The 1,442-nt window shown below is 40.2% G+C and overlaps 1 protein-coding gene across 1 annotated transcript in view; it reads right to left on the reverse strand.

The window, feature by feature from the left end:
- Positions 1 to 1,307: 1,307 nt before the first annotated feature.
- Positions 1,308 to 1,442, reverse strand: part of ZNF81 (zinc finger protein 81) — a 91,665-nt gene continuing 91,530 nt past the window's right edge. The window contains exon 4 of the mRNA XM_044911613.1: positions 1,308 to 1,442. This exon is cut by the window's right edge and continues 1,379 nt beyond it. Coding sequence (XP_044767548.1) covers positions 1,308 to 1,442 — 135 coding nt within the window.

Consider the following 1,442-nt stretch of genomic DNA (forward strand, 5'->3'; position numbering starts at 1 on the left):
GCTGCCATCTTTTCCAGCCTTTCTTAACAGTTTTCCTCATTGTTTCCAGTCTCCACCTGCCACCCAGGCCCAGAGCTAATGCCACGTCTTATGTTTTGTATAATCCACCCTCCCCCCCACACACACCCCCCCGCCGACGAGTATACCCTTTTACGTCTTAGTAGCTTAAAACAATAATCATTTTATGTATCTCATAATTCTTCAGGTTGGCTGGGGTAACTGGTATGGCTCTTTCGGTGTGGGCCAGTTTGGCAGGGGCTGGAGGTTGAGGAATGTCTCACTCTCCTGCCTGGCAGTTGTTCTAAGAGGACTCATCTGTGCTGGCCCATCTCTGTTCCGTGTGGTTTCTCATCCCCCAGCAGAAGACTCCTGAGTGTCCTCACATGAAATTCTCAGAATTCCAGAGAGCAGCAAGAGAAGATAAGGCTCAAGGCAGATTTTTCTCCAGCCTCTTGAATCTCTTTGCTAATGTACACTGGCCAAAGCAAATCACATGGCCAAGCTCAGAGTCAAGGAGTAGAGAGAGCTCTACCTCTTAATCAAAGAAAAAGAAAAAGAGTAACATAGCAAAGGATGGGAGAGGTCTGTGGCTATTTTGCATTGCACCACAAGGAAAGAAGATAAACAATGTCGTGGAAACCAGCATGAATTATAGGATTATATTTATGTGTTCAAGTGAGATTATATCTGCAGATGTGTGTATATATAAAACCATAATGACTTTAAAACTGTGGATTCACAGGAGGATTCAATAGGAAAGATATTGGACAGACACAATTATATTAAATTCCAAAAAGAATTTCAATTCAATGATTCCTCCTGTTGTGTAATGTGTTCTGTCACAAACACCCTACAGAACTGAGAGTAGGTCTACACATCAAATACATTATTTTGTTGTTCTTCCTTTCATTTTGTTGCCACTTTACCTTGCTTAATATGACACAGTAAACATGACTGTCATTTACATACTTTTGCTCACTCCATCTATAAAGAATTTGGTAACAATTTGCCTTATAATACTTTCTATAGGGAGGCTTTTCTGAATGCATCAAACTGATAGCATTTTTCCCAGTATGAATTCTATTATATTTTGTGAGGCCATGCAAATATGAAAAGTCCCTTTTATTCAATGCATTCTTAGAGGGTCTCTTTTGAATAATTTTTCTTATCTCAGGGAGAGAGGCTGATGGATGCTTTTTATCATGCAGTGTATTCATATAGGATCTGTCTTGGATGGATTTTATGACACACACTTGGACCTGACTTCTGTGATAAGGCTTTCTCACTTGTAAGAAAAAGGGTTACTTTCATGTATGAATATTGCGATGCATACTCAGGACCGACTTCTGAGTGAAGCCCTTTCCACAGTCACTGCATTTATAGGGTTTATCTCCAGTATGAATTGTCTGGTGTTTATTGAAATTTGACCTGTCAGTGAAGGC

This window comes from Neomonachus schauinslandi, chromosome X (assembly GCF_002201575.2).
Source record: "Neomonachus schauinslandi chromosome X, ASM220157v2, whole genome shotgun sequence".
NCBI lineage: Eukaryota > Metazoa > Chordata > Mammalia > Carnivora > Phocidae > Neomonachus > Neomonachus schauinslandi.